The sequence below is a fragment of the Mustelus asterias genome, chromosome 3 (assembly GCF_964213995.1).
Source record: "Mustelus asterias chromosome 3, sMusAst1.hap1.1, whole genome shotgun sequence".
In the NCBI taxonomy this organism is placed as follows: domain Eukaryota; kingdom Metazoa; phylum Chordata; class Chondrichthyes; order Carcharhiniformes; family Triakidae; genus Mustelus; species Mustelus asterias.
The window spans coordinates 34,325,444-34,341,810 of record NC_135803.1 but is presented as its reverse complement, the minus strand read 5'-3'; the positions used below and the strand labels follow the sequence as shown (position 1 = coordinate 34,341,810).

The 16,367-nt window shown below is 41.8% G+C and overlaps 1 protein-coding gene across 2 annotated transcripts in view; it reads left to right on the top strand.

Annotated features, from left to right (window-relative positions):
- LOC144489456 (chloride channel protein 2-like) overlaps positions 1-16,367 on the top strand; it is a 563,382-nt gene that overhangs the window by 248,004 nt on the left and 299,011 nt on the right. For both annotated transcript variants that reach the window (XM_078207326.1, XM_078207318.1), the window contains exon 3: positions 6,432-6,563. In XM_078207326.1, coding sequence (XP_078063452.1) covers positions 6,432-6,563 — 132 coding nt within the window. The remainder of the gene's footprint in view (positions 1-6,431; positions 6,564-16,367) is intronic.

Here is a 16,367-nt window from a genome sequence, read left to right as displayed (position 1 = left end):
GTGAGGCTTAATTTGCCAGCCAACAGCAGAGGGAACTTTTGCGCATGTGCAGACCTCTGATGCTGCACATGCGCAGTAGCAAGAGCAGAGGCTTGACAGAGAGAGAGAGCTGTCAGGCCTCTGTTGTTGCAGCCAGCCTGAACCAAACAACCCCTCCCCCAAGGCCAATCGGGAGCTCTACACCGCTCAGACCAATCACGACCCCTCACCCCCACCAATTTGATGCAGAGTGGCAACGGGCACCTCCCTCCCCGATTGCCCCGCTGCTCCAGACCCTGCCCCTCAGAGGCCCTGCCACTTGGCGGTGTCTGGTGGGCAGTACCAAGGTCCTGTTGAATGATTTCTGGGCTCAACATGTACAGAAGATGCTCTTGATTTTAATTTTAACATTACCTTTAACTGGTTTGATCCTGTGTCCCCTTGCACTATTCCTGCAGTTTAATTTAAAGTAGTTTGCCAAGTTAATATTTTTCCCTGTCAGTTAATATCACAGAAACAAAGGGCAGAATTTTCCTGCAGATGTTGGGACTCCAAGGTCAGTACCAAGTGGGGCTCCCAAGCCTGTACTCATTGATTGGCTGAGCAGTCTTTCATGAGGTGTGTTCCTAATTGTTCACCTCTGTTAAGAATGGTGGTCACGGACTCCCACTGCTGCCTACCTAAGCACAGAGTTGGCAGCTCAAGAGTCTCACTAGTCTCACCAGTAGAACGGGAAATTGGAGTGGAATTGAAGTCAGTGGAAATCGGGGAGAAAACTCTCCACTGGCTGAAGCACAAAGAAAGAGTTGTGGTTGTTGCAAGCCAATCCTCTCAGCCCCAAGATAGCGCTGCAAATATTTTTGTCAATGTTGTGTCCTAGAAGACCATTCAGCTCATCGATTCTGCACCATCTTACCTAGGTTCACCTCCCCATAGCACCACGTATTTGCCATAGCTAATCCACCTTACCTACACATCTTTGGACATTAAGGGACAGTTCAGTTTTGGCCAATCTACCTAACCTACACATCTTTGCACTGGGCCCAACCATCTTCAGCTGCTTCATTAATGATCTTCTAGCCTAATACGATTTTAATACCATCCACAACTCATCAGCTACTGAAATAGTCCGCATGCATCAAGATCTGGACAGCAATCAGACTTGGGCTGATAGGTGGCAACTAACTTTCACCTCTCTCAAATGCCAGACAATGAAAGGCCCAACAAGAGAGAATCTAAACATCTTCCCTTGACACTCAATCGCATTACCATCACTGAATTTCTTACCATTGACCAGAAGCTTAATTAGACCAGCCATATAAATACTATGGCTACAAGAGTGGGTCAAATGCTGAGAATTCTGTGGTGACTAACTCGCCTTTTGACTCACCAAAGCCTGTCCACCATCTGCAAGTCACAAGTCGGGAGTGTGATGGAATACTCTCCACTTGCCTGGATCAGTTCAATTCTAACAACATACAAGCAGCTCAGCATCGTCTAGGACAAAGCAGCCCACTTGATTGGCACCCCATCCACCACAGTAAAAATTAACTCCCTCCATCACTGGCACACACTGGCAACAATGTGTACCATCTACATGATGCACTGCAGCAACTCACCAAGTTCCTGCGGCAAATCCATTCAAACCTGCGGCCTGTACCGCCTAGAGGAACAGGGGTAGCAGATGCATGGAAACACCACCGCTTGCAAGTTCCCCTCCAAGTCACACAACATTCAGATTTAAAAGTACATACCGTATCTTCAGTTTTGCTGGATTAAAACTCTGGAACTCAGTCCTCTCTTAACATAACTGCAGCAGTTCAAGAAGGCAGCTTAGCGGTATCTCGAGGCTAATTTAGATTGGCAGTAAATGCTGGCTTTTCTTGCAATGCCCACATGCTGATGCAAATGAGGGGAAACATTGGGTTGTCACTTCCTAAAAGAAGTCATTGGTTGGTCAGGCAGGATCTTCCCTGTTTAAGTACGTGTTAACTATTGTTCACCAGGTGGTTGTTGTACAAATAATCTTTAAGCTTTCTCTTAATAATAGATTTCATTATTTTGGATAGATGGAAGTTAGACTACTGGGTCTGTAATTACCCATGTCTGCTTTGCCACCCTTGTGAATATGGACACCACATTGGGTTGCTCCCAATCTAGTGCTTTCTCAGTACTCATTAACTCCATTATAATGATTGCCATTGTCAGAAACTCAAAATTATCGTTCAACATCCAGAATAAATACTATTTAACTGGAGAGATTTTATTTTCATTTATGTCAGTTATACATGTTGCCATGGCACATTCTTTACACAGGCTATTTTAAAACATTAAAATGTCCTCGGACACCAATGCCTCCTTTCTTCATCGATGATCGCAATGTCCGAGCAACAACAATCTTTTGCACTATCGATGTAGCAGACTGAAAGGGCTCCATGCGGAAGTGTGCGCAGAACATGTGGGAAAAGAGTTGGATATGCAAGTAGTTAGTACTGAAAATGGACACACACTGATGGCATCCAACCATTTTCCATTTAAGCATGTGCCATGCCTCACTCATACTCCATCAACAGCGATCAGTCACATTAGGCATTAGTATCGCCGGGTCAAACACTTGCTGGCAACATGTAGAAAGCTCGTGGGATATTTCAAACAAGGTTCAGCTAATAACACAGAACTGGAAATACAGCGCGCCACAAATGGACAGAAATAAGAATCTCTTTCAAAGTGGTTTAACTAGATGGAACTCCACATTGCATGTAAATACTTGACGATGCTGGCAACAATAATCCCATGTGAATGACTTGTCTCACTTTCCAATTGGTTCCAGTCAATAAGCAGCAAGCAGCATTATTGTCTGAAAATGAAATCAATCTTGTCGGCCAAAGCAACTGGAGAAATTGCAGCATGAAATTGAACTGAAATTCCTTTCTGCCTCTTGGGCTGTGTTGCATTCTTTTTTTGCTGCCTGTAGCTATGTAAAGCCTAGCAGATTTCCTTTTAAATTTGCACTTTTGGGTGTAATGGTTCAAATGTTTTTGATCTATTTGCAATTAACAGTTCAGTTTATGAGTTTCTTTGTATAATTGCTTGTAAATAAATACGAAATATTGAAGAGGCACCAATGTTATGAATCCAGAAATAGGGTTTTGATATTGGGATCATTTTTGGATGATGATGCTGGCATCAATTATGAAACAAACTTGAATGATGTGGATGCAGTAATTGTGTCAATTAATGTGCAATTAAAGCAGAGGTTAAGTGATTAAAAATTTAATTGTGAAATTAATCATGATTTTTAAAAATCACTTTACAGGTCTCGTTATATAATTCAGTAAGGTGGTGTCTAAATTTTGTAATTTATTGAATAATTGGTGATTAGAATTTTTAGTCCGAGTGATTGCAGTTAATAATGACATTACTGCATAAGTTAATAATGGAGTTACCTATTGCATCCATTAGATAGCTGCCTGCATTTATAATAAAATTACTACAGCATATTTTATAAATCGGTGACCATTCACAAAAGAATTGAAAATTATTTCTATCTGAATTTATGACTCCAGGTCTGTTGTTCTGATCTTGCACATTCTGACCATGAACAATGCCAGGAGGATGAGTTAGTTTTGTAATTTGTTAAAGACAATGGGGGAAAGAGCTTTTCATATATGTATCATCACACAACTGTTTGCTTTTTTATTTTATGTCAAATTCTTTGCCATGGGTTGGTGATGTGAGCAGCATGTTGATTTCCACATTAACTCTTTTATTCATTATTCAATCATCTCAACGTTAATGTAAAAAATGATGCTCAGTTGTCATAAAGATTAATGTTTCTTTTCCCTTTTATGAACATAGCCACAAGGCTTTTGTTTTTGCTAGTTATCACTTATACCTGCCTAATCGATTGAACATCTATTAACTTTCATGGTTTAATAAGGATTAATGGAATAGAATCCCTACAGTGCAGAAGGAGGCCATTTGGCCCATCAAGTTTGCGCCGACAACAATCCCATCCAGGCCTTATCTCCGTAACCCCATGTTTACCCCACTAATCCCCCTGACACTCGGGGGCAATTTAACCTGGCTAATCCACCTAATCTGCACATCTTTGGACTGTGGGAGGAAACCGGAGCACCCGGCGGCAACCCACGTAGACACAGGAAGAATGTGCAAAACTCCACACAGGCAGTCACCCAAGGCCGGAATTGAACCCAGGTCCCTGGCGCTGTGAGGCAGCAGTGCTAACCACTGTGCCACAGTGCCGGAAAGTAAGTACTAAATTGGGTTCCCTTGTGGCCACTTTAAACGCACTTTCGAGCCTGTGAAATTTAGAGTATTTTGCTTGTTTTCTGCCTCCTCTGTTAAATTGGTCAACTCAGCAGAAAGTGCACTGCAGTCTCTTTCATTTAGGAATCTTGAGCAGTCTGTTGTGGTTCACCAGTAACCGAGCAGTAAGCACTCCACGGCATTCCTGAGGGCCACTGACAGCCAGGGATCAACCACTGCCAAGTTGTCCATTCCACTTCACTGGATCTTACCTCCGGGCTTGCTGCTGGCAAGCTGAAAGATCCAAAATTTGGCCTTTTATAGGAGGCACAACAGGCATCAGCAACTCATTTGAATTATTGAAGTTAAGCCCAAAGCACCGATTTGGGAGAGCTTTGCGTCTCATGCTGTTGCTTGTGCATCTGAAAAAGCTTCTACCCCTATTTATTCTTACAAGTCTGATTCTTAGATGAGATCATTATTTCAACGGAGCCTTGCGCTGAGTGATGAAGAGCACTTCTCACTGATTACTTGTTACAGTTTCTGAAAGAAATTTTGGCAATGCCTGTCTCTAACAGGCATAAATTTGTTACATCCAGTTCCATATCCATCACAAGTCTTGGAAATGTGTATTTTCCATTCAAGTGTGAAATATTATTTACATGATCATTTTCCCTAAAAAATTAATAATTGTGATGTAATAAAAATAGTCATTGTTGAATGGCAGCATCTTGTAGGTCAGTAACAGGAAGTAAGCTCTGTACGACTGCTGGCGTTCCCCAGAGAAGCAGCATTCAATGTTAAATCCTGCTCTCGCATTTCATATTCTGGGTTCTCTTACTCCATACCTGGACATAGTTTGAATGGACAGATGTATTTTGAATCACTGATGTGCACTGCTGCATTCACTGGGAACCATTTAACATTGTTACAGCTCAAAAGATGATGCTGTGTCATTTATATTGATTAGCAGAGTAAATATGTGGGGTTATGAGAATAGGGCCTGGGTGGGATTGTGGTCGGTACAGACTCGATGGGTCAGATGGCCTCCTTCTGCACTATAGGGATTCTATGGATTCTGTGATTCACCTTTACTATGTAGAAGCCATTTTTCTGGTAATAAGGACAATACCACACAACAGTACTAAACATTACTACACCTCTGACCTTCTCCTCTCTGAGGCTGAGAGTACTATACTCAGCAGAGATCTTGGCTTCTTCTCCTCTTGACATCTTCCCTCTACAGCTTCCCACCTCGTCGTCTCCCAACCCCAGACAACCCACTTCTATCTGCTTCCCAAAATCCACAAACATGATGGCCTCAGTAGGCCCATCCTGTCAACCTGCTCCTGCCCACTGAACTCATCTCCTCCTATCTTGATTCCATTCTCTCTCCTCTTGTCCAGTCCCTTCCCACCTACGTTTGCGACTCCTCCTCCAATGCCCAAGCCGTATCAACAACTTCCAGTTCCCCGGCCCAAACTACCTCCCCTTCACCATAGATGTCCAATCCCTCTATACCTCCGTTCCCCACCAGGGTGGCCTCAAAGCTCTTCACTTGTACCTCAAACAGAGACCTGAACAATCTCCATTCACCACTCTCCTCCATCTGGCTGAACTTGTTCTCTCACTTAACAATTTCTCCTTTAACTTGTCTCACTTCCTCCAAATAAAAGGTGTTGCTATTGACAACCGCACAGGTCCCAGTTGTGCCTATCTCTTTATGGGTATGTGGAACATTCCCTGTTCCGGTTCTGCTCTGGCCTCCTTCCACAACTCCTTTATCGGTACATCGACGACTATTTCGGTGCCACCAAGAAGTCTGGGTATCAACTTTGGCCTTGTGCAATAAACCACAGTTAATTAAACCTAGACTTTTTAAATTACATTTCTATCAGAGTTATTATCAGCTTCCCAATCAAATGGCCCCATTTAAAGTGACTTCAGTTCCTAAACTGTAGGTTATATTCTAACATGTAAACTATGAACTAGATTTTTGCAATACCATGCTTATGTTGTAAATTAAGGAATTCTGTACCTAATAACATTGAGAGAACAGGATAGAAGCTCATTAAGCTGCAGACAATTAATTAAGATCCTAGTACTTTTTGGTTGGTTACTTAAGTAATTATTGCGAATTGTATCATTGATAATCCACTAATGCCACTTTTTTTTGTCTGCAGTATGTACTGTGCGATGTCAAACATTCCTCATCTCGAAAGTGGGGGAAGACTGGATTTTCCTGATACTGCTAGGATTGTTGATGGCCTTGGTCAGTTGGGCTATGGACTTCACTATCGCGATGTGCCTGCAAGGTAAGATTAGAATATTGCCATTGACAGATGAAAATATTCAGCTCCATAGAAAGATAGTTAATTAAAAATGCTGCTAACCTTCCACCTGGCTTGTTCAGACAAAACTGATGAATCTGCACATGTTATCCTTCTCTAAATTCACAGCAATCAAGGAGAATCTGTTTCCTTGCAATAGGAAGAGGTAGGTTTTTGTGGACTTTCGTCAGTGGGTAGTGGGTTGGTTTGGAATAATGTTATGAATCCTGCTGCTGATCAATGCGAAGGTATCCCAAATCCCAGAGGGCAAACTTGGAATGCCAGTTCTTAACTATGGCCGGAATTCTCCGATGTGGTATGGTCCGCCGCTACTGCCAGCAAGAACAGCGAATTTAGCCCTCTGCCAAATCTCCATCCACAGCAGCGGGACCGGAGAATCCCAGCCATGGGTGAGGTTGGAAAATTCTGGTCTGTGTGTTGTTGCAGTGTGGAAAAAAATTGAGAAAAGATATGAAACTCAGTGAGGAAAGAGGTCAGTTTATTCAAATAACAAAACATTCATTAAACTTTAAAATACACAACAAGAAAGGCAATAGTAAACAGCAACATTTGCAATTAACTACAATAATGGTTACCATGACAGTATACTTAAATTCCCCCAATTTGAATTTATCTGGGAATACACCTTCCCCAAAACAACATCCCAGAGGTTTTTGTACTATGAGCCACATCCATTAGTAATTACCACATAGGACCAGTAGATTTATTTTGGGAACTGCTCTTCTAGTTTAGAATTTAACTTATGGGGTCTGACACAGGCAACTTTCTTCTTTCTTTTCCTGAACAGCTTGATTCTCTCTCAGAGAGCTCTACTTTGCACCTGGGTGTGGCTATGATCTAGGCCCCTGAACTGCCAGCCTCCACCTTGCTTAATGAAGTATATGTTTCATTCTGCTACTGGGCTAATCTGCATTGCACGAATCCTCAGGGATTCAGTTTAGTCTTCATCCAATTCTTTATTTTTCATTTCATTCCAACTTTTAACAATTGACAATCAGCCACTACGTTTGACTGGAAAAGTTGAGTTACTTTTGAAATTTTACCTGAATCAGGCAATTTTAATTGTTTTTAAGTCTTTCTAAATTTGCTACACCTGGGCTTCAGTCAACATGTATCGGGAAAATACAGCTGCAAGATCTTGAAATCAGTTCTGTAACAATGCGGCAGAAATGCAGTCATATATGAAAGAATCTGTACCAAATCCCATGTTTGGCATTGCACAGCCCAACCTGGCTCTCTAATCCATTTCTGAAACTGGGATCAGGATTCATCCAACTGTTTTCAATCCTGTCAGGAGCATGATACATTGCAGCAATGTGGCCAAATGATTATTTGGTTATGAGTAGGTCCTGGTTCAAATAATAGCAAAGGATGCTTGCAACTTGCTGAAACGCAAGTATCGTGCATATTCAGTTAGTCTTTGAACACCTCTTTTGCTTTTCTTTTTAAAAAAATGTAACTGTATACTTTTATAGATTTTAAAACTTGCACCTTTTGGAGGCTGTACAGCCCCAGCTTACCTAGCCGTTCCTCAAAACTCTCACCATGGCTATGGGAATCAGACTGTGAAATGCCTCTTTCAGTGTTGACAAGTACAGTGAAATGATAAAGAATTGGTTGCATTCTTTCCAGGAAAGAGATTGGACAAACATCCACTCCTGGGGCCTGAGTGCAAATGTCAAAGTTATTAAGCAAATGGGAGTACTCGCCCACTGATATAATGATTGCACATTATCATAGTTATTTGCAGCAATGAATGGCAAACATTAACAGAGCAATGAACCCTGATTGCATAGACAAGAGACTGTTTTAAACCAATGTAGCAAATACCAACCTCTTGGAAGCAAAGTGTTTCACTTTAGGGCATCAGGCAGAGGAGAGGACAAAAAGCTTACAGTTAGACTGTGATTCCTTTCAAAGAGCACATTGGCTCTAATATTCATGGCGAAGGTACCCCCTGCAGGGAATCTAAAAATCTCCAATTTAACAGCGAGCTTCATGAACATTTCTTTCCTTTTCCTGGTCCTGGAGCAGAACAGAGATTAGGATGGGAGGAAGGACAGAGGGTTCGGTCCTCCTGACCTGTGAAGAGTGTTCCAAAAAGCACATTTCTGCTTGAACCAGTGGCTCCCATCTCCATTTGGCTGCTGACTCTCCCAAGTCCTGGGAAAGCTGGCAGGCAGCTGCTAAATTGTAATATACCTGTGGGAGCCTGATTTAAATATTATAATGAAACGTCTCCAAGACTAGGGACATACCCACCATTATACCCTACTCAGATTTAAAGACAAAAAAACAAATTCACCAACATATTCCAATTTTCCAAGGAACTACACCTTGCAAGATAGGTTTGCTGTTAACATGTGGCACAGTGTTTAGCACTGCTGCCTCACAGTGCCAGGGACCCGGGTTCAATTCCCGGCTTGGGTCACTGTTTGTGTGGAGTTTGCATGTTCTCCCCATGTCTGCGTGGGTTTCCTCCGGGTGCTCCAGTTTCCTCCCACAGTCTAAAAGACGTGCTGGTTAGGTGCATTGACCCGAACAGGCGCCCCTAGTATGGCGACTAGGGGAATTTCACAGTAACTTCACATGAGCCATAAAATGGCAGGCATATAAGTGAAGAGATGATAAAACATTACCCAATTTAATTTTTTTTTTACAGAGAAAATAGGAGCAAGAACAGGTCACTTGGCCCTTTGAGCCTGCTTCGCCATTCATGGCTGATCCTCTATTTCAATGCCATGCTCTCCCCATACCCCTTGACACCTAGAGAGCCTAGAAATCTATCTATTTCCTCCTTTTCTGTGGTAGAGAATTCCAACACCACCTGACCATCATTCATCAGTCAGGGGGAAAGGGCAGGGTTTAAATCAATTCTATTTTCTCTCAATCTTCTACAACTCAAATAGTGGAGAGATTCATGGCTTGGTATCTCCCACCCTGTACAGTAAAGAGGCATTCAAAATGTTAGGACGTCTAGAAATGAATAAACCAATCAATAAATCTTGTATAGCTCAACATGCTTTGGTCAATGGATATAAACATCTTACAGCTCTTTAAATATCTCTTGTTGCTCATCCAGAAATATTTTAATACAAGGTTTAAAGTTGATTTTTTAGTCACCAGTAAGGCTTACATTAACACTGCAATGAAGTTACCGTGAAATTCCCCTAGTCGCCATACTAGGGGCGCCTGTTCGGGTCAATGCACCTAACCAGCACGTCTTTTAGACTGTGGGAGGAAACTGGAGCACCCGGAGGAAACCCACGCAGACATGGGGAGAACGTGCAAACTCTACACAAACAGTGACCCAAGCCGGGAATTGAACCCGGGTCCCTGGCATTGTGAGGCAGCAGTGCTAACCACTGTGCCACTGTGCCACATGTTAACAGCAAACCTATCTTGCATGGTGTAGTTCCTTGGAAAATTGGAATATGTTGGTGAATTTGTTTTTTTGTCTTTAAATCTGAATAGAGTGATGGGCTCATTCTTGATTTTAACATTGTTTCATTCTTTGTAACGCAATTTTGGCATCGTTTTGCTCTTTTTAACACTGATCCTGTTTTAAAGCTGATATTGTTCTAAAACTTCCAGTTGTGTTCCTCCTGTGGCGTTTCTACATGACATTGCAAATGTAATAGAAATGAAAGAGAGTTTTTCTGCTAATAAAGTTTCAAGTCCAGTTAAGGCATCAAAGCACGCAACATCTTGACTTTATTAGAAGCCAAGTTGTAAAAATGAGAAAGTGTCAGTCACAGCTCAGTAAACTGCTGCATTGTAGTACTGTGTCAATTGACTTTCTATAACTGGTCTGGCGTGTTTTATTTCTCTTTCAGCATTTATAATCCTGAGTTATTAATAAATCTCCACTGTGGTTACACAGAAGCATGAAACCTAAAGTTCTCAGCAAAGCCTTTACATTTTAGCTGAAGAGCCATTTTAAACATGATCCACCCGATATTAATTTATGTTAGAAGTACAGTAGTTGTTCTGCCTTAAGCTGTGCTGTGTTTAAAAAGATTTAAATGTGAATCTTCTGGGGAGAAGAACTTTGGAAACAAAAGTCTGATGTTGTCCTCATCATGATGACCCAGTTGGCCTGCTCTTTGAGAGAATAAAGCTATCTTCAAATTAATTTATACTCATACCTCAGATTCCTTTTGCAATTTTAGAATTTTAATTTCAATGAAACTTTAAAGGAGTACAGGAAGATCACTTCACCACATTTTAATATCCCTCCGGTGAAGTATCAAGGCTTTTGCCTTCACATCTCAGTCTTAGTCCCCTGCCTATCCGAAAGTTAGTCCTGGCCGAGATTTTGTTTTCTTCACTCTGAATATTCCTTTAAAACATGAAGAGGTGGAGTTTCACTCTGGATTTGAGAAAGGCAGCAGGAGGACAGTTTTTATGTGACAGTAAAGATTTTTTTGAGGGGGAAAGAATTAAAACTTAACCTAAAACTAATGAATATATTCAGTCTAATTGTACATATCATATAATACCTACCATGCAGAAGGAGGGCATTTGCCCCATCAGGTATGCACTGACTCTCCGACAGAGCGTCTTACCCAAGCCTACCCATGGTCCTGTCCCCATAACCTCACATATTTTGAAACACTGAGAGACAATTTGGCACGGCTAATCCACCTAACCTGAATATCTTTAGACTCTGAGAGGAAACTGGAGCACCCAGAGGAAACCCACACAGACGTGGGGAGAATGTGCAGACTCCACACAGACAGTAACCTGAGGCTGGAATTGAACCCCAGGTCCCTGGCACTGTGAGACAGCAGTGCTAACCACTGTGCCACCCGTATTATATTACCACATCCGGGGCACTGTATACAATAATGGTCACCTTATTTAAGGAAGGATGTAAATAGTTTGGGAGCAGTTCTGAGAAGGTTTACCAGACTAATACCTTGAACGGCTGGGTTGTCTTATGAGGAAAGATTGAATAGACTAGGCTTGTATCCGCTAGAATTTAGAGGTGACTTGATTGAAACATGTCCTGATAGGTACTGACAGGGTGGATGTGGAGTGGATATTTCCTTTTGCAGGAGAATTTAGAACTAGGGGTCACTGGGTGGCACAGTGGTTAGCACGGCTGCCTCACAGTTCCAGGAACCCGGGTTCAATTCCAGCCTCGGGTCACGGTGCAGAGTCTGCACATTCTCCTCATGTCTGCATGGGTTTTCTCCAGGTGCTCCAGTTTCCTTCCACAGTCCGAAAGACGTACTGGTTAGGTGCACTGGCCATGCACAATTCTCCCTCCGTGTATCCCAACAGGCGCCGGAGTGTGACGACAAGGGGATTTTCACAGTAACTTCATTGCAGTGTTAATGTGAGCCTACTTGTGATGCATTAAATAAACTAAACTGAACTGTTTAAAAATAAGATGCTGCCCATTTAAAGCGGAGATGAGGGAAAATTCTTTCACTCAGAATGTCGTGAGTCTTTGGAACTCTCTTCCTGAAAAGATAGTGGAAACCGAGTCTGTGGGTGATTTTAAGGCAGAACTAGGTAGATTCTTGATAAGTAAGGGGGTGGTAAGTTACTGTGAGCAGATTTGGGCTTACCATCAGATCAGCCATGATGTTACTAAATAGTGGAGCAGGCCCGAGGGGCTGAATGGCCAACTCCTGCTCCTTGTTCATATGACTGGCTCCTCATTTGCAGCCGCCTGCCTTGAGTTGGTCAGTTTTTGAAGGCATGGGTAATCTGTCTGGCAGTTCAAAAATTAGCACTTGCAACACTAAAAAGCTGTTAATGAAATTGTCAGCTATCTTAATTGACCTGAATTGGAGGAAGGGCCACTAATGCTGCGTATTATTGTTGAGGCCGGGATTGGTGCATTGAAATTCACACTCTGCTGATGCTGGTATTTTTGGGGTCCCTGCCCCTGGTATTTTCAGGGCCTCCCCACACCCATTCCCATCTTTGGGGAGGCTCCCAAAATTCAACCCATGCTTCAAGTCTGCAACCAGTGATTGCATCACTGATTTCAGGTTTTGTACAAATCAGATGTACTAAGTGCTGTATTAATGGGCTGCAGCCCTCAACCTCAGAAATACATCAGTATTGGACAAGCATGACATTTCCATTTGTTGTTCCGCCTCACCCTTATGGCCACTGAATGAGATTGACAGATTAGTTCTGAATTATGAATTATTTTGTGCTTTGCACCTCTATCCACTGGGACCAGCTTTAGATTGCCAGGAATTAAATTCATTTACTGGTCATCTATAATTGTCATACTCTGTTTAAAAAGTTTGAAAACTTTGCTTAGTTTTGCTCCAAACTGCACATTGGAAAAATGACATACAACTAATCTTCAACTTGGAAATATTCGACCAACTGAAGTAGAAAAATTGAACTTCAGATTCCCTCACAATTTGCCCGGTGACATTTTAGTCGGTATTCTGGACTGAAATTTCCAGATTCCAGACATGAAAGGATAACATTATTAATTACACCACTAACTCCTCATTGTTGTTAAGTGGGATTGATTTGGTTTTTCTATCAGAGCTGGATTTGAACCCAGGTCAGCAGGATAATGGTGTAACCTATGGCTGCATGGCTACACTCAGCAACATCAACCACCACCCGCGCCCCCACCACCACCCCCCCCCCCTCCCATTCCCACTGTTGTTAATTTCAAAATTTAAAGCAGCTGTTATAAATTCAGAAACGGAAATTTTCCCATGTGTAAACAGATAAATGTGGCTAATACGGCTGGCACAGGCACACTAAGTCAAATGGTGTCCATTGATGCACTATGATTCTGTGAAGTAGGTGCAAGGAGGAGGGTGATTGAAGAATGAATGTAGGACAAGCTTTAATGGTACAGTGCACTAAAAAACAGTCTTTTGGCTAAGATCAAGTGTCGGATCAAGCCTAAGATGGGGTGCAATGTCTTATCTTGTCAGCTTGGATCTTGTTTGTCTCTCTTGTGGGGACCATGAACTGGATTCAATTGGAATTTGAGTTTGGTTTTTGGAGCAAGCAAGCAATGGATTTGGGTCTGGCTGTTCCATTCTGAGCATTGGCTTTGTAACTTTCAGGATGGAGTAAAATATGTTTTTTAAAAAGATGCAGGGCACTAAAAACATCTCTTTAATGTTTGCACTTCACACCCTTCAGTAGAAAACATGAATGAAGCGTAGGCCAGAGTTATAAAGATTGAAGGGAAAATGTAGTTCCAATACTGGCTGAGGTTATTGATGAAGGGCCCGCCTTCTCAGTCTTGCCCTTGCCAGAGGTGTGGTGATCCTCAGATTAAATCACCAATTATTAATTACCATTATTAATTACCCCCTCAAAGGGGCTTTCCCTCCTCAAAGGGGAGAGCAACCAATGGTCATCTGGTACTATGGCAACTTTACCTATTGTTGTAACTCCCCAAGAAGAAAAGAAAGGTAATTAAATAATGCTGTTTTTGAACGTCCTCACTTTAGTCTACACACTTTTTAATATTGATTGCCTGTCCGCACTGAAGCATGTTGTTGCTATTGTTCATATTAAAAGTGCCATGCTATATGTCCACACTGGGCTTCACATATTTTGTATCCTGTCATTCTGGTTTAGTTTGAAAGGTTTCACTTAAAGCACTCTCATTTATTGGACCTTTAGCTTTTGGAACAAGCTCTGCAGACCAATTGATTATACCCACACTCCAGGTGATAAGAAAAATTCATGCAGCACAGAGAAGCATAGTTGGTCTCAGGACTGATTCACTTCAAGAGCATCAATTGCACTTTACTGTATATGATCCCGTTTAGTCAGGAGAAAGCAGGGTGTTTTTTCGATTTGATTTATCACTGTTGTTTTCTAGCTCTTGCCCTCGAACCTTCGCATCACCAAGCACCAAATGGAGCAATTAATGTTTAACTGTCAAGGCATTGTTAAACTTTGGGTGGTCTGTTTTGTACTTGGTCTTGTTCAGGGGGATTGGAATACTTTCATGTAAAATTCTTTTTACTGTATGTTGCTGCTTTTAATCTTCAGAATACATCGGTTTGACAGATCTTCATTTCTCATTTGATAATTGGTTATTGGACATCCACCATTATATGTGACATTAGACACTACACCGTTACTCATTAGACATCTATCATTATATATGCCATTAGATATTAGACATCTACCATTGTATATGGCATCATTTATTTTAATAGTTGTTTTGAAAATTCAACCTATTTTACAAGTATACAAGGTGGCACAGTGGTTAGAACTGCTGCCTCGCAGCGCCAGGGACCCGGGTTCAATTCCTGGCTTGGGTCACTGTGTGGAGTTTGCACGTTCTCCCCATGTCTGTGTGGGTTTCCTCCAGGTGCTCCGGTTTCCTCCCACAGCCTGAAAGACATGCTGGTTAGGTGAATTGACCCGGGCAGGTGCCGGAGTGCAGCGACTAGGGGAATTTCACAGTGGCTTCATTGCAGTGTTAATGTAAGCCTTACTTGTGACTAATAAATAAACTTTACTTTTAAAAAAACTTAACTTTTTTTTCTTTAAAGTAGTTACTGTTTGTTCGATATGTGGTGAATATCATTATTTGAGATATATATTGTATCTAAATTTATTAACTTCTCTGTGCATAGGACAAATCGTACAGCATTTTTAAAAACATCTTTTGTTATGTTGATAGCATAATTCTTTCAACCTATATGTTATTTTTATAACTTGGATAGAAAGCAGAACCTCCGAAGGGGAGGCATTGTTATATTGGAATTGTCGCTGGACTAGTAATACAGAGACCCAGGATAATGCTCTTGGGGCCCGGGTTCGAATCCCACCTTGGCAGATGGTGAAATTTGAACTCAATGAAAATCTGGAATTAAAAGTCTAATGATGACCATGAAACCATTGTCGATGGTCATAAAAACCCATCTGGCTCACTAATGTCCTTTAGGGAAAGAAATCTGTCATCCTTACTTGGCCTGGCCTACATGTGACTCCAGACCAACAGCAATAAATGCTGGACCAGACCACAATGCCTATATCCCATGAACAGATACTAAAACAAACAATTGCTCATAGAATCATGTGTTACAAAGCCTTCTTTGTTTTTTTACTCAGTCTTTTATCTGATAATTATAAACTCTCCTCACCAGGCCTGCATAATGAATGGTAGACATTGTTAGGATGCCTATTTTTTAGATTTGGATGTTGATAGATCTACTACATCTGACCAGAGCTGGCAAAGCTGATAGTGACTGCTTTCTATGAATTATTTCAGTAATTATGGTGCAATTTGAATAGTAGATGTTAGGGCAGCATGGTGGCACAGTGGTTGGCACTGCTGCCTCACAGCGCCAGGGACCCCGGTTCAATTCCGGCCTTGGGTGACTGTCTGTGTTGAGCTCGCACGTTCTCCCCATGTCTGTATGGGTTTCCTCCTACAGTCCAAAGATGTGCAGGTCAGGTTGATTGGCCATGCTAAATTGCCACTTAGTGTCCCAGAATGTGTGGGGGATTAGTGGGGTAAATACATGGGGTTACGGGGATCGGGCCTGGGTGGATTGCTCTGTCGGAGAGTTGCTGCAGACTCAAGGGGCCAAGTGGCCTCCTTCTGCACTATAGGGATTCTTAAAAAAATAAGTATTATTTAACATAAACAGGCCGTTCATCTTCAGAAATGCCATTTGATAAAATTTGATTTGAAGAGTCGTTACGTGAATAAAATAATAGGACATGTGTAGATAAAGCTGAAACCGAATCTGACACAACCGAGATAATTTCACCACAATGCCCTGACCTGCTGGTAAC